This window comes from Doryrhamphus excisus, chromosome 15 (genome assembly GCF_030265055.1).
Source record: "Doryrhamphus excisus isolate RoL2022-K1 chromosome 15, RoL_Dexc_1.0, whole genome shotgun sequence".
Classification (NCBI taxonomy): Eukaryota; Metazoa; Chordata; class Actinopteri; order Syngnathiformes; family Syngnathidae; genus Doryrhamphus; species Doryrhamphus excisus.
This window is the reverse complement of record NC_080480.1, coordinates 10,215,038-10,235,718: the sequence shown is the minus strand read 5'-3', so window position 1 is coordinate 10,235,718 and position 20,681 is coordinate 10,215,038. Positions and strand designations below refer to the sequence as shown.

General features: G+C 40.8%; 3 protein-coding genes across 3 annotated transcripts in view; 1 reads left to right on the top strand and 2 right to left on the bottom strand.

The window, feature by feature from the left end:
• Positions 1–522: 522 nt before the first annotated feature.
• ccdc137 (coiled-coil domain containing 137) lies at positions 523–7,145 on the bottom strand. Its single transcript, XM_058049802.1, has 6 exons — positions 6,947–7,145; positions 6,394–6,542; positions 5,748–5,973; positions 4,150–4,232; positions 3,558–3,637; positions 523–3,471 (listed from the first exon to the last, which is right to left on the bottom strand). The coding sequence occupies exons 1-6, from the start codon at positions 7,012–7,014 to the stop codon at positions 3,280–3,282; spliced, it is 798 nt and encodes a 265-aa protein (XP_057905785.1). The 5' UTR covers positions 7,015–7,145; the 3' UTR covers positions 523–3,279.
• Positions 7,146–8,248: 1,103 nt separating this feature from the next.
• LOC131103485 (tetraspanin-10) lies at positions 8,249–12,251 on the bottom strand. Its single transcript, XM_058049801.1, has 3 exons — positions 12,130–12,251; positions 9,085–9,659; positions 8,249–8,897 (listed from the first exon to the last, which is right to left on the bottom strand). The coding sequence occupies exons 1-3, from the start codon at positions 12,226–12,228 to the stop codon at positions 8,582–8,584; spliced, it is 990 nt and encodes a 329-aa protein (XP_057905784.1). The 5' UTR covers positions 12,229–12,251; the 3' UTR covers positions 8,249–8,581.
• Positions 12,252–16,449: 4,198 nt separating this feature from the next.
• aatka (apoptosis-associated tyrosine kinase a) overlaps positions 16,450–20,681 on the top strand; it is a 37,841-nt gene continuing 33,609 nt past the window's right edge. The window contains exon 1 of the mRNA XM_058049789.1: positions 16,450–16,968. Coding sequence (XP_057905772.1) covers positions 16,887–16,968 — 82 coding nt within the window. The 5' untranslated portion in view covers positions 16,450–16,886. The remainder of the gene's footprint in view (positions 16,969–20,681) is intronic.

Genomic DNA, 20,681 nt, shown 5'->3' with positions numbered 1-20,681 from the left:
TCTACTTCAGGTGTATAATTTTTGCATGAGTCTACACACTTCTGACTGCTTTTTGCACACAGAGAGGTTCTATTATGTGTAGTTATCAGACACTTGCACACACTGTCTAGCAGCGGGCCACTCCCACTCCCCCCACTACCACAACCACTCGGTTAAGTGCTAGCAGCCTCTGCGACTCACTGACAAGGGCATCATTGTGCACCAACTGGAAATAGATGAGGACACATGGTTCTCCCAGGAATAATGGATCGATTGATTATTCTGTCAATTGTGTGCAATTGTTTGTTGATTTATTGTGTCTTGAAGCAAATTGGAGGCAAAATGGAGTGCTCAATTTGGCCGCAATCAGCAGAGGTGCTTTTGATTTTCCCTCAAATAGGTGGCCGTCTAAAAAAAAAACATGACATCAGCTATGAACTACATCAGCAGGACTGCCAACAATCATGCAAATGATGCTTTGTACACACACTCATGGCTGAATTACAGGAAAAGACTACCTGTTCTTGTCAAATCAGATCCCCTGTGGGGAGGAGTCGTCATGAAGTCATCTGTGAATGTCAGCTAGCCTACGAGGACATCGTGGAATGTTTAAAACTACCTTCCAACCAACTAAAAGCGTCATCAGTGCAGTATACATTTTCTTTCAACATAGACTAAAAGTGAGCATCAGTTCATTACTCAAAATATTGATGACTTCCAATGCTTTTTTTGCTTGTTTGTCAAACTTAATCTGAACAAAAATTCAATTTTGCCAGAAAACATCTTGATGATGCCCAAGACCTTTGGGAAAATATTCTGTGGTCTGACGAGACAGAAGTTGAACTTTTTGGAAGATTTGTGTCCCATTAAATCTGCCGTAAAGTAAAAGCAAAAAAGTAAAAAGAACATCATACAAACAGTAAAATATGGTGGTGGTAGTGTGATGGACTGGGGCTGTTTTGTTGCTTCAGGTCCTGGAAGACTTGCTGTGATAAATGGAAACATTACTTCTGCTGTCGACCAAAAAATCCTGAAGGAGAATGTCTGGTCATCTGTTGGTGACCTCAAACTGAAACCACACCAACCATCCAAAACACACCAGCAAGTCCACCTCTGAATGGCTGAAGAAAAACAAATGAAGACTTTGGAGAGGCCTAGTCAAAGTCTTGACCTGCCTTCTATTGAGATGCTGTGGCAAAAAGACACCTCATGCTGGAAAACCCTCCAATGTGACTGAATGACAACAATTCTGCAAAGATGAGTGGGCCAAAATTTCTCCACAGCGCTGTAAGAGACTCATTGCAAGTTATCACAAACGCTTGATTGCAATTGTACGGGCTGCCCATGCAATGCTTAAAAGATTTGGCAAGGAGTTACCAGCACATGGACTTGCAGAGAGTATTGGGAGTGTGGTGGTAAGCCAGATTTGGGACAACCATAAATTTGCCCTGCACACCATGAAGTCTCACTCAAAGATTTTCTCACAAGTTGAGCCCTTTAAAGCAGAGCACACACTGACATGCAAAAAGGATGCAGTTGAGCATGCATTCACAGGAAAATATATCCAAATTTTAACAGATAAAAATGACCTGGTCTGCCGTGGTAGTTTTTGATCCGAGGTCGGAATCTAATCATAATTGGACATGGGACACAGGCTTGATCGTTCTGTAGTTGGCCGCCTTTGATGAGGGCATCTAGTGTTGAAAGGCCAAAACACCCAATGATTTCAAAAGGTATACTACTGATGTGTCTTTGAGATAAAGCTCTCACTGTCGATATCATCTATCACCATCACCATTTATTGGACAGTTTCCATCAAGTCCTGGGTATTTACTAACTTACCATCAACGGAAAGGCTTTGTGTACAATGTATGGCGAGGAGCAGATTGCCCCAATAAATCCTGCAGTGATAGAAACATTTTTTACACCTACCCAAAATAAACGGGAAAAGGTACCCCAGAGGGACAACTGTATTGACTCTATTGACTGTGATATCGCGCTATGTTATGTGCTCATGTATCATACAACACGGCCCATCTAGTCGTGAATAAACAAAACATGGAATGTAGGCCAATACTCTGCAGATAATTTGGTTGTCTTATTGTTCCTATGCTTGCTTCCATTTTTTTTTTTTTTTTTTGCAGTTTTTCTCTCTTTGGAACGCGTGGAAAAGAGAAAGGCGTGTAGTGATGGTTCACATAAGGATGCAGTTTTCCTTAAAGCTTGAAGCCATTGGCATCGGTTAGCACCTTAACTCAGAGAGCAACTTAACCCAGATATCACATTCTTATGACAGCCAAAGTCACCACAAAGCACTCGACAACATGAAGAGCCGTCATGCAGCACATGCATTGGACACGTGCCGCATGGCCTCAGCAGTCGCCACTCGCCATCACAAACAGCTGCCTTCTCTTGTTACTGTGGTAACGTCCAAGCAGACAAACAGGCAGAGACTTAAGCTGGACTTTGCTGGTTAAACAAAGACGCACATGCACGCACACACAGAGCAGTCATGCCACCTGCATTTCGTCTATGTAGTATAACTGACAAAAAATACGAGCTGGTCCTTGTTTGGTCATATTGTCGCAAGAAGTCAATCATTACAACAAAGGCTTTGTTCATGGCTGGATTGAGGGTAAGCCTTGAAAGGATTATGAATGCAAATAACCTGGGCTGCATGTTAATAAGCAAGACGGACGTGATTTATTCATTTCTGTCTGAAGGCTCACACAAGTGAGCATCGACTGTAAATCAGGGGTACCTTTGCACATGCAAGACTACACACTTGCGGCAACCATAGCATGGTGCAAATATTTAATTACATCAAAATGATAAATTTTCCCTGAGAGTCTCAGGACATTTATCTGTCAGCTTTGGTTGTAATTTTATCTTTCAAAGGCAAGTTTTGATTGAGAGGCGGCCTGCACCTTACAGGCAGGCATCGGGTCCATTGACCAGCTGGAGAGACTCGAGACTCAGAGACTGCAAATGATTTTTTAAACACTGCCATCTAGTGGCGTCTGGAGGGTACTGTACAAGCATAAGAGCAACCTTTTATGTATTATATTGTAATAAATAGACAAAATCAGAGGGGAGAGTAAGTCTACAGTTGTCTGTGCTGTTGTACGTTGTTGAAATGCATGTCTTCTTTTCAAGATAACATTATTTGAATGTGTGCTCCCAACCTGGGGATGCAAATGTCTGTTTCCTACTGACCTTATCTGCATTGGACTGCTCTTCCCACTCCCACAACCACTAATGTACTTTAAAAGAAAATAAATGAGCACACTTGGAGCTCCATCACTGGAGGCCCTTGCACTTTAAAGTCCTTGCTTGCTCCTGTTGCTGCATTTTCTGCTTCTTTAGATGGCGGTAGGCCTGCACAGCCCGCTCCCTCTCCTCCTCCATGATCCTCTGCTTGGCCATGGAGGACTTGGTGGTGGACACCATTGTGTGGCCAAGGAGTGAGTTGAGAAGCAGTTCCCTGTTGGCCTTGTGGGGGTCAGGAGGCAAGAGGAAAGAAATGTTATATTTTACCATGTGAAGCCTGTTAAACGTTCATTGAGAGCTTGTCTTACCCGAGATTTGATGGGTGCTTTCTTGGGTTTGCTGGTTAGAGAAGGAGGCGCCATGGAAACCTCTCCAAAGGGAATGTTATCTATACACAGATAAGCATAACCAGCTTAACTGACTCATTTTGTTTCTTTCTTTCAGCTTTGTCCATTGGAAGTTATTTAATCCAAAGTCAAAATATGGCTATCATAAAATAGTTATGAACTGGAGGAGGCGTTTTTAAGTAACACAGTACCTCACCATACAAATGTAAAGTAAGGTCCAATCCCAATTCCCCACATTGGCCTGTTAATTGCAAGTTGTATTTTTAAACCGTAGAAGCTACTGAGCAATACTGTTGTCTTAACAGCTTCATGTTCATTTATGAATTTCAGTGTGCAAGAGTATAAAAAGGAGATTACATTTTTGAAAAAAATGCAACTTGTTATGACAAAGTCAATGTCATTTTTCATCAGCGGCTTCAATTTAGCTAAAAAGATAAGTTTTCGTTCTCGTTTCTGTAACTTCATCAAATTTTGTATACCTGTGTAAGTGATCCTACTAGTCCAATTTCCAATTTAGCTTTAATCGTTATTCGTTATTATACAGAGTTCTTACCTTGGAACATCTCTTTTTCCAGCCTGGCCTCTTGTCGGTTCAACTTTTTCTGCTGACGCTTTTGAAGTCTTAGTTTGTCATACCTGAAACAAATGAGACATGATAATGCAAAAATGTGACCTAGGGGCAGTCTGCGTCTCGTCCAGGTTCAACCTGAGGGGCAAGCAGTCATAGGGCGACTGTTTTGATATCAGAGATATCACTTTGTAGCAGGGGTCGGGAACCTTTTTGGCTAAGAGAGCCATGAGGACCAGATATTTTAAAATGTGTATCTGTGAGAGCCATATACATTTTGAATGCAATAAAATGTGTGCATTTTTATGTAAGACCAACAGTTTTAGATATAATGGGCTCTAATTGTGTAGACCAGGCACACTACCCCACGCCAATGGGGTGTGGTCAGCATACTTTTGTGAGCAGCGCAGTGTCCAATAATAAATCAAATACTTGCTGCCATTAATGCAACTTTTGCTGCTGCATAGTTTTGAACCGTATTCAGTACACGTATTTCATTCTTTTGGCCATCTTCACCAGAAGGCTTGGTTCTGCAGCTTTAGCTATTTGACTAAAGGAGGAAAGTTTACATTTACATGTTTTTTTGACATCTCAATGACCGAGGTAGACTACAGCATTACCCAGTAATAATCAAGTTTTGGTGTTTGACCTGGAAAATATCATCAGGAAAGATAGATATAGTTGGCCGTATTGCAGCAGAATATAGATGGACGAATTAAAATGCATAAGAAAGTTGTTGATTTTGAATATTATTTTTAACAGTCATTTCTGTGATGGTTTACTTTAAAATGTTAGCAAAAATACATTTTTATTGTGGTAAGAAATGCTTGAGAGCCAGATACAGTCATCAAAAGAGCCCTACCTGGCTCCCGAGCCATAGGTTCCCTACCTCTGCTTTGTAGAGTTGTGGACTCCTATAGCGCAGCTAGACACGATAACCAACACAGAAGCTTTCTAGTTCTTCCAGAATCTGCACCTATTCAGTAGTATTTCTTTGGATTTCGTGCTTCCTGCAAAAACGTTCTGTCAACAAATATGGCTTTCCCGTACAAGACATTGCTAGCAACTTAAACAGAAAAGGAGAGCTTGGGGAAAGGCGGGGAAGGCAGGGGAAGGTCAGAGAAAGCAGAGCTTGGGGGAGGGCAGAGAGCTTATCTGGCTTAAAGCCATGCCCATATAAGGAAGTCCGCTTCTCTGTGACATCACAAAGGGGCAGTTTTACCACACCTTCTGAAACCGAGCGTTCTTAGCAATACCAAACTTCTTTCAGGTCTTACTTCCAAATGTACAAACCTCATTATCTGAAACATTGGCATTGTTTAACACATTTTAACTGCATTTATAGGTCAGAAAAGTGGGGAAAGCATCATAGGTCCCCTTAATGCATGCCGTGAGATCTTCGGATATCAGAGTGTGTTGTCGAGGAATTCCCTTATAACTTTTTCTATATTCTTCTCCTCAAATATGTTGCTGTCATATATACATAACTCTAAAATGTTGTGCCTCAATGTTTAGTTACTAGATCTGTCAGTGCTTCCCTGTTGTCAAGAAATGTTTTGTATAAATTTTGATTTTGGACTTACTCTTTCTTTTTAATAGACTTGCCCTGATCTGCAGGCTTCTCTTGTTCATCTGCATCCAGTTCTGGTTTCCTATCCACTTGGTTGTTGGTGAGGAAGAGGACGTGCTTCGACTCCGTCTCCATGCGCTGGAAGTACTGTTTTATACCTTCTCTCCTTCTTCGCTTGAAAATTGGGACGGGGATGTCTCCGATTGTTGACTCCTCTGGCTTTCTTCCAAGGATGGTGGCTGAAATAAAAAAACAACAGAACATGCAACATCACTAGTGGCTTAACCTCAGTAACAACACAGTAGCACTTGCAGTTGGGTTAAGAATTATTCAACCACCATTGTGGGAAAGGGTTCTTGGAAATAAATCGACAATCATGTTTATAATGAAATGTTACAAGGACTTGTAATTGTAAATTGACTTGTAAAATCATAATGACCAACAATCCAGTAGATTTAAAATGATTACTATACTCAGCTCCTTCTGGGCAGTGTAATATGTAATTACACAAAGGATATTTGTTGAAATATTACAAAAACTGCATTTGTCCTTTTTTGCTCTGATGATAAACAAGATAAAAAAATAAATGGCAAATTTGCTTAAGTACATTACTTCGGTAGGGTTGAATAATTTTGAACATAACTGTATTCTTAACTCACCAGCTTTTGAATTATTTGCCTTCTTAGCACCGGTTTTCATCCTCTCCTTGCTCTTCATTATCTCCTGCAGCTTGAAGGGGATGTGTTCAAGGTGGTCGCTTTGTTTGTCTTTTTGGACGCGAGTATCTCGTTTGTGCTTTTTCTTGGAGCTGACATGTTGAAAGAGATTGATTTTTAGAATTACGAAACAGTAGAACATCGCAGCACAAGTGTCAGGCTACGACTTCCGTTATGTTCTTACCATCTCATTTCAACTTTGAAAATCGATGGGATGCTTTCATAACAATAACAAACACATATAAGTTGAAGCAAAACAAGTGGCAGTTAAGGGTAGTGAGTAACTTCTTCAAACTGCATTCTTATATTCGGAGTTCAATAAATATACTTTATAATAATACCCAATAAATATACTTCCGAGTAAACAACATTTCACACTGTTCTGTCTCGTGACTTCTGTCAGCTAAAACAGCTCAACAGGGATGCTAGCTGATAGCATGCTAGTTGCTAATGCTAACAGCAAAGCGTTTAGCCAAATCTACTGTCTTTAAATTACCTTGCTTTCTCTCCGACATTGTTAACCACCTTCCCAGATTCCTCGGTACGATTCTTACTCTTCCCCATGTTGATACACGTAGTTTTATTAAATCAACAATACGTGAACTACACGTGTAATGAGGACTTCTATAGCATTTAACCTTTCAACTATAACCTCAGAGGATAGGAACGGTTGAAAAATAACGAAGAGGTCCCACTCTGACTTATTCATCCACACACACACACACACACACACACACACACACACACACACACACACACACACACACACGTCAGCCGTGTCATTTCTACATTTCTTATTAAGAAAATTGACTGAATGAATATAAACTTACTATTAGTAAGTTTATTAACTTAATGTAAACAGATGAATTGATTCATCTCTAAAATAAAATTAAATGAAACGCCCTTCCACGTACAACCACTAGATGGCAAAATAGTTAGTTGGATAGACAGCAAGAGGCTGTGCAGTCATATTTGTTCTGCCATATTAAAGGCATCACTGTATTTGATAACCTGTTTATAGTTTGGAAATGGCCAGATATGTACACATAACTAACATTCCTGTTAGAAATTCCTTATTAAATTTAGGTTTCTTCTTGGTTAATATGTTTCACTTTCCCAGCTGTACATTTAAGACCACTGGACAATAAGGAAAATAAGGCAACCTTCGAGTGCAAATAGCATTAATCAGATTGTGGTGTGTAAAAGGTGAATTGAGGAACCAGATTTTCTCTGAAAGCCAAAAGTGGATTAGCAGCAACTCCATAGCCCATTCCCTCTGCAGATCCAGAGGTCAAACGAGGCTGTAGTCTAAATGTCAATGTCCGTCTCCGAGGTGCCATCACAAAACTTGGACTAATGGAGGACTAATCTCAAGACCGCAGTTGCCTGGTTGTCTCAGGCTCAAAACGATTCTCCTGGAGTTAAACAGAAAAAGCAGGAAGCGGTTGGGTCTTTTGCTGGCCCACCCACGCAGTTGGTTAAAGAGATGAGAGGCCGGAGATTCTGTGGAAAGTCACATTCTGTGAGTGACATCACCAGTGGAGAATCTGCCATCTTTGGCTTCAATGAGTGGGCAACATTCTTAGTAGAAATCACTTCATTGAGGAGTGGAGGATCAGCTATAAAGAAAAACAGTGACATCTACAGGCTAGATTCTGTGTTGCAGGATGGACAAGAAGGTACTTGCAAGTGCAGTGCTGTTGAAGATGAAAACAGGGCATTTGTAGCGGTCCATAGCCAAGCTGCTTTTGCTTCAAGAAGCAGGATAAACATCATGACCTGACAGTTGGTTGTTGGAACCACAAGAAAAATTGGAGACTAAATTGGTTTGTGACTTTTATGCATTGATGTAGTGTCTATCATGACAATTCTATATAGATGTATAGGAGTCACATCTGTTTTTTATGTATTACATCAGGTCTCCATGGGTGGCAGTATAGCGTTCTTTATAAGCACATGTGCAGGTAATCAGGAGGCACAGGGTGGACCATTATGCAGTTTTTACTGCTCGCTTGATAGCTTGGCTCATGGCACCTGTTGGCATCACCTATCACATGATCAGTTCCTGTTTTGGATCAGTTTAGTCATGTTTTTGCATTGGCGCATTAAATGGGAAACATTCTACCATTGCTTACATCCTGTTATGCATTAACTTGATGTCATTCAACCTCTTTTGGAGTCGTATGGTCACCAACACAGTCAGGATCTGCACCCCCAGTATGACCCCAACAACTGTCCCAATCAGGCCCTGGTGCTGCTGCATCCACCGTGACATTTCCCCCAGACAACCTCCCAGGAAGATCACACTCTGAGCGCTGAACTCAGTCAGCCTTTGTGCTCCCAGGCCGCACTGAGAGTTCCACACGGTTCCATTCCCCCGCGGGTACAAACAGCATGTGGCTGGAACACCGCAGGCCAGAACTCCTGGGGCGGAGCAGTTGTAGTATCTTCAGGAAAGGAAAAGATGGTAAGCGCCATCACTCAAACTGTCATACTCTCAGTGACAGGTGTAGAGTTAAATGCTCTGCTTCTTGGATATTCCAGTGTTGAATTGTGTGAACATGATGTAATTCAGTGTATCCTTGTTATGTATGTTCAAAATGAACTAAACTAATACCATCTGTCCCCACTCACATGTTGATCTCCCAGTCCCTGTACGTGTCCGCCCCGCAGCACTGCAGATTGGACTGGATCTCATCTGTGATGAACCTTAGATCCAGATCGTCCTGGTAGCCGGCCACGGCAGCCAACATCCCTAACCGCAGAACATTCTCGATCTGCACTTGGACATTATACACCACGAGGAGGGCCAGCACCTGGGCTGTGATAAGCACCAGCAGTGTTGCGGAGAACACCTTCAGCAGGCAGCCATTTTCCCGTAAGGCTCCCACGCAACCTGACAGGCAGAGAAAAGTCAGCAGGAGGCCAGCAGTCACCAACAGCAGCATAGGGTCGGTGCCGATGCTTCCAATCCTCTCTTGAGCAAGGGATTCTTTGGTGATAAGGCCCCACACCCCCAAGCCGAGGACGAGCAGGCCCATAACGGAGAACAACAGGTTGCTGAGAACCAGGAGGTATTTGAGGAAGTAGTCAATGGAACAATAAATGGAGGAGTGGGGATGGATGTGTTTGGATCCAGGCTCCCGTTTGTCAGTTGCCACCACTCCGTGGAGCTTGGTGGTCTTGTGGGCATTCTCATCAGCATCCACCTATAGGAAAAACAAAATCAACTTTATTGATAATGATAATGGATTAGTTCATTTCAAACGAAATATTCATGTCTCATTAGGATATTCAACAAAAAAGGACCTTTTGTCTTCAATTACCTAAGCCCATATTGAATTTTATTTAAAAATCAACATAGCTCTTGCTTTAACACAGGTGTGGGGGCAGCATCCCCAAGGATTTTTTTTACAACAGCAAAAATTGAAAAATTAGTAGTTTTACAGTTAGTTAGTTTTACAAGAATAACGTCAAAATGTTCAAAAAAAAGTTTACTAACCAGAAGTTCTAACCAGAAAAAAAAATTCTGAGTCATAATATGAAGAAAATAATGTAATCTTACTATCATAAAGTTGCAATATTAAAGAGACTATTTTTCTGAAGTTGTAATATTATGAAAAACAAACAAAACAAAGAATAAAGTTGTCATTTTTGGAAAACTTTGTTGCGAAAAATGTTATGTTACAAGAATTAGGTCAAAATACGTATCTTGGAAATAAAGTCAGAATTACAAGAATTAGAAGAAGAAAGTGAAGAGTTGGAAATGTAAAAATAAAGCAAGTGAAAAACATCTGCAATGTTACGAGACTAAAGTAAAAATGTTTAGACAAAAGTTGTATTGCAATGAGAAGTCACAATTTTACAGGAATAAACTCATAATATGAGGAAGAAAATTATTTTAGTAGCATAGAGTCAAATATTAAAGACAATTTTTTTTCTCTTGTCATAATATGAAAAGCAAAAGTTATTGTTTTTGTAAAATTAGGTTGGGGAGAACGTTCAAATACTATGAAAATAACTTATATGCCAGTATTGTTCAACTATCAATTTCCGATATTGATCAGCTTGTCAACGTGGCTGAAAACAACGTTGTAAAATATCTGAGAAATACTTGCCATCAGACTGTGACCTTTGTTTTAAAAGTTTTAAAACAGAATAGCCATTTACAGTTTTTTACAGTTTTTTTGTTGATCATCAAAAACTCTCACTGTTGTTCATGCGATTAGCCTGTTATACAGGAAGTTTTTGTAAACAATAGCTGTATTTGCCTGCAGAGCTGTGGTGACGTAGATTTCTGTTTCATACAAAATCATGTGGTCGTCCATGTGATGTCAACATGTCAACTTTATGACACAGCATTATCGATAATGTTGTCATATTTACATTTCTGATGTAATGCTTGTGTACAGGTAATAAAAACATGTTATACATTCATTCTTTCATTTTCTACCATTTATCCTCACGAGGGTCGCGGGGGTGCTGCAGCCTATCCCAGCTGTCTTCGGGCGAGAGGCGGGTCACACCCTGGACTGGTCGCCAGCCAATCACAGGGCACATATAGACAAACAACCATTCACACTCACATTCATACCTATGGAGAATTTGGAGTCACCAATTAACCTAGCATGTTTTTGGAATGTGGGAGGAAACCGGAGTACCCGGAGAAAACCCACGCATGCACGGGGAGAACATGCAAAGTGAGGGTGGAAATTAACTTGGGTCTCCTCGCTGTGAGGCCTGTGCGCTAACCACTCAACCGACGTGTAGCCCAGATGTAATACAGTGTGAGCCCGGCATGAGACCGCGGTTACTCACATAGGGTTGGTGCTAAGTTGATACCTGAAATGTCAAAAAAAAGTTTGGACATCCCTCTAACACATAATTGAGTTTTTTTCAAGTCAAAAAAACTTACTTTTACATAAAATTCATAACAAATAACTACCACTCAAAAATACATTCAAATCTTTTAGTAGGGAAAATAATACAATGAAATATGAATGAATTGAATATAAAACCCATTATGCTTGTAGTTTATTATTATACCTTTACTTATAATTATTGAAAACTGTATTTTAGTATAATATTGAAAGTGCAAAAATATTTCATTATGTATACTTACAATGAAAACTTTAATATTATTCAACTTTCAAGTGGTAACATCATAACATTTGTCTTTGTACCAATCCCTGACTTTTTTTTAGATTATGATTGTGGTTGATACTCCCTGCCCCCTGAGACATGGTCAACAAGGGTACTGTTGCACCTTGACGCTCATCTACTCATTATTGGTGGTGGTGAGGCTGGAATCAGACCTTTACTGTTGCTGCTGTCATTATGGGACTGTACCAGACGGCTGCTGTGTCCATCATTCTCTCTCCCAATCACTAAAACCCTCTGTCCTATTTGCTCTATCTACACTCTGTCCCCTCTACCTCTGTCCCTCTAACTCGACTCTAATGGTTCGAGACAGACTACCACCCATAGAGCCTGGTTCTGTTCAAGTTGTCTTCCCTTGAGGGAAGTTCTTGCTTATGTGAGGTTGTTTAAGGATGCGTGGAGGTGTAAAGTGCCTTGAGATTTTTGTACATTTTTTAAAAGTTAGATAAATAATTTAATCAGCTAATGTTTATCGTGACGTCCAACGATAGGACCAAAGTGCAGCCTTGATCGTTTTACCTTCGGTATAAGTGGGCTGGATTCATTCGGTGTGTTGTCCCTTCTTGTCCAGGGCCAAGGGACCCTTTGCACCCCCAAATACCTCCTGATGTTGTCCATCACGATGGAAAAGCAATCCTCTCTTGAACCCTCTTTCTGCTGGTGAAGACGTCCACACAAAAAAAGGAGATATGTGGAATGTTTGCCCAGTAGCATGTGAGCCTGAGCGTCGTCTCCATGCTGTGTTTGGCCTCTGGGATTTCTTCATCATGTGAGAGTCACAGTGAGGGGATTAGACAGTTAACACAGTGTGTGCATGTGTTAGGTCAGGACTAGAACAAGAGACTTTGAAGAATAGCTGTAGAAATCCTACTGGTACCATTATGCAAAGTTTCAAACAGGAAACAATTCAGTATAGCCAGGTTCCTTCCTGAGGCTCCTCCATCCAGGCTCAGCAAGACATAATGGGAATGTTGCTACCTCCTGTCAGTGGCCTCTGGCTTTTCTACTGTAAGCAAAGCACTACACAAGTTAGTATTTTAAGTATATGATTATTTGTATGTATATTTTCCAACTCCAAACTGTATGAACTTAAATTATTGTTGTTTTTAAGCGCATCTGCTTATGTGTATTTACATAAGTGCACTCCATATCGAGTTGTGAACAATTAATTGGCACTTTATCTTCCTCAGTGGTGAAACGGGCCAACAAAGGACATTTAACTGACTCTGAAATGTCCAAAATGGTCTTTCAGTGGGATGCGGCACTCTTGAAATTGCTGATTTTGGGAAGTGATCATAGAAAAGCTCTTCCTTTTTAAAAGTGGCGACATCTGCAGGGACAATTGCAAGCCGGATGGTGGTGTGATGAGCACATTGAAATTACAGCAGACAACAAGAATGTACTGCTCTTACACACCTCTACAGGATTAGACAGAGCTTGGGGAATATAAGTAGAGCATAGATGAATGATAACCTTGAACATAACATTGACGTCTGCATCGGAGTGGATGGACAGCCCACTAGGTGACTTCCTGTTCCATCAAAAACAACATGCATGTGTCAGGTGCTTTTATTTTACTTTTATTACTTTTATACACTTGAATGACTGGCTTGGCATTATTTCCTATGGGATAATGTTTTGCAGGAGCAGATGGGGAGAGGGAGTGGCTATCATATTGGATATATTGGAGGTTGACACACTGTTGTTTTGTGTTACAGGCACCGACACAGAGTAAAAGGTAAGATAACTTTACTTCCTTGCCTACTTTTTTGCAGTAAAAAGAACAAGAAATCTTAGTTGTAACTCAGCAGCACAAATGGTCGGCATCATAACTTGGAACATACAAGAGGACAAAATGCACATTAGAAGCGCTGTTCTCCTCTTCTGCATGATTCCAATTGTCACATCTCAGAAATGGCAAAAGGAAAGGTCACATTGGTATGACAAAGGTTGGTAACAAAATAACAATTCCATTTTCTTTTTTTACAATCACATTAAATTAAAAGCATGTGTTTGCAGCAGAGCGCACTGATGTCAAGGCTTGCTCCAACTTAACACAAATACTGGACAACTGGAAATTTGCTATTTTGACTCAAGTGAAAGACTTGCTCATCAATGACCATGTGACTGTCCTTCCGGAATACAGCAGGTGAGTCACACTGGAAGCCTTACACTCAAAAGACTATTATAGCATGAGTGACCAAAAGCATGTTGCTTCAGGATTTGAAAATAAATTTAAAATAATGTTCCTTATAAAACTAAAATATATAATCACATTAATATCACAATAAAATCATATTGACCCTGTGCCCCCCACATACCTCTAACACAAGGGACCAAACAAACTTAAACTTTTCCCAACTACTGAAAGATGTTTATTTCACAAGCTCAAGCTCCCCTGAAATTGCAAGTATTATCAAGTAATGTTAGCTTATTTGATCATATGTATACGTATATATATATATATAAAGTGATACTATAGCTCCATACCTTTATCTTTTGCCTGTTTCTCCTCTTCTTTCTCAATTGTGCACCAGATAGCTTTGACTTTGTCTTTTCTGTGTTTTGTTGACACAAATTAACAGTAGGTTGTCTATATGTGCCCTGTGATTGGCTGGCGACCAGTCCAGGGTGTACCCCGCCTCTCGCCCGAAGACAGCTGGGATAGGCTCCAGCACCCCCGCGACCCTCGTGAGGAAAAGCGGTAGAAAATGAATGAATGAATGAAATTAACAGTACTACTGTCATCACCTCCTACCGTCGCCCAACTAGCAGCCAAGTCTAAACTAACTCATCCACTCACAATTCCCTCCTTTTTATGTCACATTTTCCGAAGTGAAATAGCATGTTTGAAGCTCTTGGTCTATAATAAACTGAATATGATATAATATTACCAATTAAATGTGTTTTAGTCATTCATTCATTTTCTACCGCTTATTAAGGGTCACAGGGGTGCTGGAGCCTATTCCAGCTGTCTTTGGGCGAGAGGCAGGGTACACCCTAGCCAGCCAATCACAGGGCACATATAGACAAACAACCATTCACACTCACATTCATACCTATGGACAATTTGGAGTCACCAATTAACCTAGCATGTTTTTGGAATGTGGGAGGAAACCGGAGTCCTCGGAGAAAACCCACACATGCTCGGGGAGAACATGCAAAAACCACACAGAGATGGCCGAGGGTGGAATTGAACTTGGGTCTCCTAGCTGTGCGGTCTGTATGCTAACCACTCAACCGCCATGCAGCCGGATGTATTACTAATTTCATCAAAATGCATATTCATCTTCAAAGTATTATTCCTATTTGTTTTCCCAGTCACAGTCAAATGAAGAATTATGTAACATGACCAGTCAGAGCTAACAATATCCATGACCACGAGCCGGTTCTACTTTGTGATGAGCTCATTGCAAAGACTCTCAAAATGGTTCCAAAGAAACACTGGACGTGTATCAAAGTGGTGATGACTAATGTGTTTATGTAACGTCTTTCTGGAAAACACATTACACATTAGCCTGCACACCAATTGGTTCTCCCCCTTAAGATCGCAGGATGATCTTGCACTGATCCAAGCATGTGTATGCAGGATCCAGCCTCTGTCCGACGCTCTGGGTGACCTCTACAGACAGTTCAGTGCTCTCAAGGAGGAACTGGCAAGCCTCACGACAAAGTTTGACAGCATGGAGGCTTTTGTGGACCACATCAGGGACGGCAGCTTCACCCCATCTTTGTGGCTCGTACAAAGAGGTCCACCCGGGTTTTCACTTGCAGCCCAGAGGAGGCCTCTGGATCCAGTGAGAAGACGAGAAAGACGACCACAAAGGCCTTAGTATTGTTATCTTATACATTAACAAGACTTTTAAATGAAGTAGCTATTTTGATGCTATAGGCCTCACAAAAAAACTTAAAAAAATAGCAGTGTTACATTTACATAACAGACTTTTATATTTACCAAGTTACAGTGATATTACTATTGTAGCAGCTAACATGAAAAACTATACCTGGTGGACTAACACGGCGCCTCACTAGCGGCTAGTCTCAGTGTCATTCACAGACAGAAGAGTTGATACCGAGCTCTCAGTTTCGCTACAAAGACTGATGCTGGTTTGCCGTAAGAATTTTTTTACCTGAGGACTGGACCACACGTCTTCTGCTGGAAGATACAGCCATCCCAAGGAGATTGGACATTTGTTGCTGTATCTGTTGTTGACAAAGTGTAAGCTCCTGGGCTAGTATGTGAAATCCTTAAAAGTTTCGGTAATGTTTTAAATCATCAAAATACGGCAATATACTGTAATTATTACATGTTGTCATCAGTGCACCATCAGTGTTAATAACGTACCACAGCAGGTACATCAAACGATAAAATGTGTTCATGTTTCACATAAGGATTGTGAATGATGGGGAAAGTTCCCCTTTCAGCACCTCACTTATGTTATATGTAATATTTGTATGTTATTTACTTATAATAGTAATAAAAATAATTTAATAAAGATGGGTATCCATCTATCTGACTATTACAGCATGGTGTTTGTGTGACTTCAATGAGTGCTCCTCATTGGAGCTTTCAAAGCTAATTCATATACTGTACACAATAGGGTCTTACGGCCAGAGGGACAAGGGGCGTGGCCGCGCATCACATGACTCATCATTCCCACATGATAAACCACAAGCAGGATTCCTATACCCCCGGCCAGCTGTCCCCTATTCGTAAAGCCCCACGAAAAACCGACGACGATCTGCCTTTTACTGTAAAGGGTCTCCTTCTCCTTTTGGCGGATGTAGTTTTATTTTGGAAGTTGATAAACGGAAGTAGCCGTATACTGTATAGTTTTGACAATAGCGCAGGATGTTCTCTTCTGGAAGGCACAAATGAGCGTCGTTGGTCGTTTTGTTTTGAACTGAACAGCACATCTATCAGTTGTTGAGGGAGAACAAGTGAGAAGAGGTTTATTTGGGGGGCGGGGGAAAGAAACGTGACGTTGGATTTACAAAATGGTTGGCCAGATTTGACGGAGAGATTAATTAAACAAAATTGACGATCAGGTACGCCTTCCAGCCACCCCAAAATATGCAGGAAATAGAAACATTGACAATATAAAAGTGATGCTACAGATGTGCTAATCATTATGAAGATGAGCGTCCACATCTGGATTTCTGGCGGCTCTGTGAGAGCGAATATGCTGCTGCGCACCATCAAGGAAGCTGGAGTCTGAATCGGCTTGATTATTTATTTATTTTTCCCAAATTTATTCATTTTTTTATGTGTGAGGATGCTATTTGCCCTACATGTGACTGTCATGTCCTCAGCCTTTTTCAATCCCAGCTTTGCCTTCAGCTCCCACTTTGACACAGGTAAGGGTCAAAAATGACAAAGGAGGTGTTCGGCATGTATCATCTTTTGTTTTGCCTTTATGCATGCTAATATCATGTAAATGTGCTGCACGCAAAGGCCCGTGCATCACGGTGTCCACGTAGCAACACATCCAGGAAGGAGGTTGGACATTACACAGCATCTTGGTGACAAGTTGTGCTGCATTGTCCTACAAGTGTCCCTGCAGGACACGTATGCAATGTATGCAATAATTGTGGGTGCTGTATTTTAACCCTGTGATGGCTCTTCCGTGGTGCAGGGGCATAACAGCCCCTTGTGCACAAACACAGTAAACACAGGAGAGGGAAAATAGGAGACTGGGCCAAGTGTGCTGCTGAGCATACAAATGGCGGGGCCACTGCTTTAAGTTTCAAGTGGATTTTTAATTCATCTCTGGTCCATCTGCTATCAAAAATAGTCACATTAACACTTGTATTAACCAATATAATTGACATAATAGTAAATAGAGATGTTTGACATAAATGTCACTCTCTTTGAGCGGTGGAAAAAGAGGTGGAAAAGCGCTATATAAGTAAATAACCATTTTCCATTTGACTTTCCTGACTGATAGTGGCCAGTGTAGCAGAATACTACTGCAATGGCGCAGAGAACACATACAGTATGCAGTGAACCTTCACACAGGAGCTGCTGTCAGCCACAACTCAAGCCAATCACTGGCACTCACACAGCAACTCTCCTGTAGCAGGCGGATGTCACACGCACACACGTCACTTCCCAGGCCCCGCCTCCTAAAGGCACACACATTTTATACTGCAATTGGCTGGCGACCAATCCAGGGTAAATGCTTTAAATTTGTATTAGAGTGAAGGCATAATGTTGGAAGCATTGTAGCGAGGGATGACTGTAAAGACTGCAGCTCATTCGAATGTTAGCCCCCCCACCCCCAGTACCTTTAACTGTCAGTATGTAGTTTACTTAACATCTGCATAATCAAACTAAAACAAGTACATTGATAAGACTCTATAAGGTTCCCATCTGTGTCAAATTGACTTTGTAATGATGTTATAACAGCAATGGTTCCCTATAGCCTGTTTATGAGCACCAAACATGGGAAAATCATCTGTCATCTCCCTAGCTCGCTCACTCCACTTTTGAGAGAAGAGGCACTCAAACTTTTGAATATTGGGATTTTTATGATGGCATGAAGGAAAAACCTTCCTTAACGTACCGCTTATCCACACCTATATGTCGCTCGACGAGACCACAGATGAGAGCTTTGTTTAATCCATTTCAACTGGTTTAGTGTCCATAGTGATTTTATGCTATGATTGAGTGGTCTGCCTGGTAAATACTTCCCCATATGAACGTTCCTTCTCACTATAACAGCATTTTATTCACATTATGTGTCATCAACTTGGCTTGTTTACATTCGGTATATAAAAATGATCGTCCAACCCTAGTGTTCATATTGTAATATTGTAAACTGAGTTAAGTTCCATTTGTGGTTCCATGGTTAGCAACACATTTTGCTGTGACTGCTACTTGAAATCAAATTTTCCTTGACTTTTGAAACTTCACTTTTTCCAGAAGTTGTTTGGTTGAACTCCAAATTTTATCTACTTTTTAATCGACATCTTCTTCTGACCATCATACATGCAGCACAACGACTATTCAACTGAGGAAAAAATCCCCGACATTTAATATACTGTATGTATTCAAGTGCAAAGATCAGTGGAGCTCGGATACGAGAAGATGCAAAGCAGCACTGCAACCGCCCATCATAGCGTAAGAACACGTGCCTTACCTGTGCATGTCACACAGCCTTAAAAAAGGGGCTTTGAAAACATACAGTCACATTGCACAGCATTATATAATCCGTCAGCCTTAGTAGCTCTCCTGCCTACTTGACAACTGTACAGTAAAGTGGCCTTCATACAGCTATAACACCTGGATGACCACTGTTTCAGCACCATGGAGAGCTCCTCTTGGAGATGCCTGAAGGTGGCAGTGGCAGCCTTAAGGTCAAAAGACCACCGGACCACTGCATTGTTAAGGTGGTCTTTGACTGTGTCAGCACTGACTATTTGATTATTTATGTCTTCATGTGCAACACTGAGCACTTTTGTTACATAAGTCTGCCTCTGGGGGAGGTAGTGGAGAAATCAAGTGGATTTAGGCAGTGGGGAGGAAGGCCTTTTATGTCTCTGCTGATCTGTTGTGTTTTAGTCCGCGGCATACTGTTTTATTTAATTTAATGTCATGGCCGCCGTGTAGGGCTGCATTATTTCTTGTTGGATTTTTTGGTTCTATTTAGTTGACTTTTGATAGGGACATTGCAAAATACTTAGCATTGATCGGTGACATGTGGTGAGGTTCATGGCTGGTGAGTCACTGACTACTGACTAAATGTTTTGGAATAGTCATTGTCATAGTGTTGTTTATCTATTTATGTTTATTAATTGAAAATATTTGTGTTCTTACATTTCATCTGTAAATTAAGTACATTAATCCCTCATTTATCAAGGTTATTTGGTTCCAGACCAGACCGTGATGAGTGAATTTCTGCAAAATTGGAGTCCTTCTTCATAAAAGGAATATTTTCGCACTCAGAGCGTAAAGAACCTGTTCAATCCTTTTAAATATGGTTTCCACACAGCTAGGAGATCTGGGTTCAAATCTCCGCACGGGCATCTCGGTGTGGAGTTTGCATGTTCTCCCAATGCGCGCGTGGGTTTCCCCCGTGGACTCCGGTTTCCTCCCACATTCCAAAAACATTTAAGGTTAATTGGCGACTCCAAATTGTCCATAATGTGAGTGTGAATGGTTGTTTGTCTATATGTACCCCATCTCTCGGCCAAAAACAGCTGGGATAGGCTCCAGCATACCAGCATAGAAAGTGAATGAATGAATGAGGATAGTCACCTATTATCCAACATCATAGACATAATCAGAGACAAAGCCATTTAAAGCATAAATAAAACTTTAGTTTTAGCTGGATTACAGCCGCAAAAGAAGCCTGTGCTATTCTAATGATTATACTGTGAGATCATTGAAACCTGCGATAAAAGCCTGTGGTTCCGGTAATCAAGTCTGGTACTTGTAAGTTTCACCTACTGACACCTAGTGACCAGTATAGGGTACTGCATATCACAATTTCAATGCATCTTCTTAATGCTTTGTATTTGCATTTCCTTCATTTTGCCATTTTAATGCTTGAAGATTTAAAATTAAAATTTGTGTACTTCGCATTAATATTTTTTGTTGAAGTCCAAAAAAGATATTGCAGCTGAGTGCAATACTTGCCATGTACAAGTTTTTTGTTGTGGTACAAAACCAGGAAAGTTCAATACGACAAACATTATCAGGCATTTGAAGAAGGATTTTCGCAACAGCTTTCTGAAACATCCAACGCTGTTTGACACATTTGGTAAGCGTAAAAAAAGTATATATTGTGGTGAGTAATGTTGGGTTTAAATGCTTCAATGAGCACGTCAAGGCTTGCTACATTATGCCAAATGTTGATGAAACTACTGAGGAATCTGACTATTATTCTCTGTTTAAGTAATATAACTTGATTAAGCCCTTTCCAACATTCTGTGCTACTACATAGTGATCTTTGCTGATATTGGATCGATATCAGCATCGGTCGGTATTCAAGGCTGTGATATCGGATGAGGACAAGGGGACAGGTGAGGCTGGGCTCTGTCTCACAAGAGACTTGGAGAGTCAAAAT

Coding starts and splice junctions, on each gene's coding strand:
- LOC131103485 (XM_058049801.1), bottom strand. CDS start 12,228: ATGGACAACATCAGGAGGTATTTGGGGGTGCAAAGGGTCCCTTGGCCC. Junction 9,660..12,129: donor CCAGCCCACTTATACCGAAG/GTAAAACGATCA, acceptor TTTTTCCTATAG/GTGGATGCTGATGAGAATGC. Junction 8,898..9,084: donor AGGGACTGGGAGATCAACAT/GTGAGTGGGGAC, acceptor CCTTTCCTGAAG/ATACTACAACTGCTCCGCCC.
- ccdc137 (XM_058049802.1), bottom strand. CDS start 7,014: ATGGGGAAGAGTAAGAATCGTACCGAGGAATCTGGGAAGGTGGTTAAC. Junction 6,543..6,946: donor AATGTCGGAGAGAAAGCAAG/GTAATTTAAAGA, acceptor TCAACATGTCAG/CTCCAAGAAAAAGCACAAAC. Junction 3,472..3,557: donor AAGCACCCATCAAATCTCGG/GTAAGACAAGCT, acceptor GACCCCCACAAG/GCCAACAGGGAACTGCTTCT.